This window comes from Fukomys damarensis, unplaced genomic scaffold (assembly GCF_012274545.1).
Source record: "Fukomys damarensis isolate Sample0158 unplaced genomic scaffold, DMR_v1.0_HiC HiC_scaffold_26, whole genome shotgun sequence".
NCBI lineage: Eukaryota > Metazoa > Chordata > Mammalia > Rodentia > Bathyergidae > Fukomys > Fukomys damarensis.
Window position 1 is genome coordinate 23,998,451 of NW_022900938.1, and position 293 is coordinate 23,998,743.

At 65.9% G+C, this 293-nt stretch overlaps 1 protein-coding gene across 1 annotated transcript in view; it reads right to left on the reverse strand.

Moving 5' to 3' along the window:
* The window catches only part of LOC104850145 (cytochrome b reductase 1), a 26,819-nt gene extending 26,536 nt beyond the window's left edge, over positions 1 to 283 (reverse strand). Inside the window, exon 1 of the mRNA XM_010606980.2 lies at positions 18 to 283. Within this exon, the coding sequence (XP_010605282.1) occupies positions 18 to 210 (193 nt within the window). The 5' untranslated portion in view covers positions 211 to 283. The remainder of the gene's footprint in view (positions 1 to 17) is intronic.
* Positions 284 to 293: the final 10 nt, after the last annotated feature.

The window sequence follows — 293 nt, forward strand, 5'->3', positions numbered from 1 at the left end:
CCGGGGTGCCCGGTTACCTAGCCCCTGGATGAAGACGAAGCCGGTCACCGTGAGCACCGGGTGCCAGTTAAACTGGAGCGCCGTCCCGTCCCAGCCGAGCCCCTCCCGGTAATGCAGGATCCAGATGAGCGTGAAGATCACCGACAGAAAGCCGACGAGCAGCGCCGACACCAGGAGTCCCAGGAAGCCCTTGTAGCCGTCCATGGCCATCAGAACCCCATACTCCGAGCCCCGGCAGCCTCAGAGCTCGACGAGGCGGGGCGGCCGGAGCTGCTACTTCTGGGCGCTGTCTC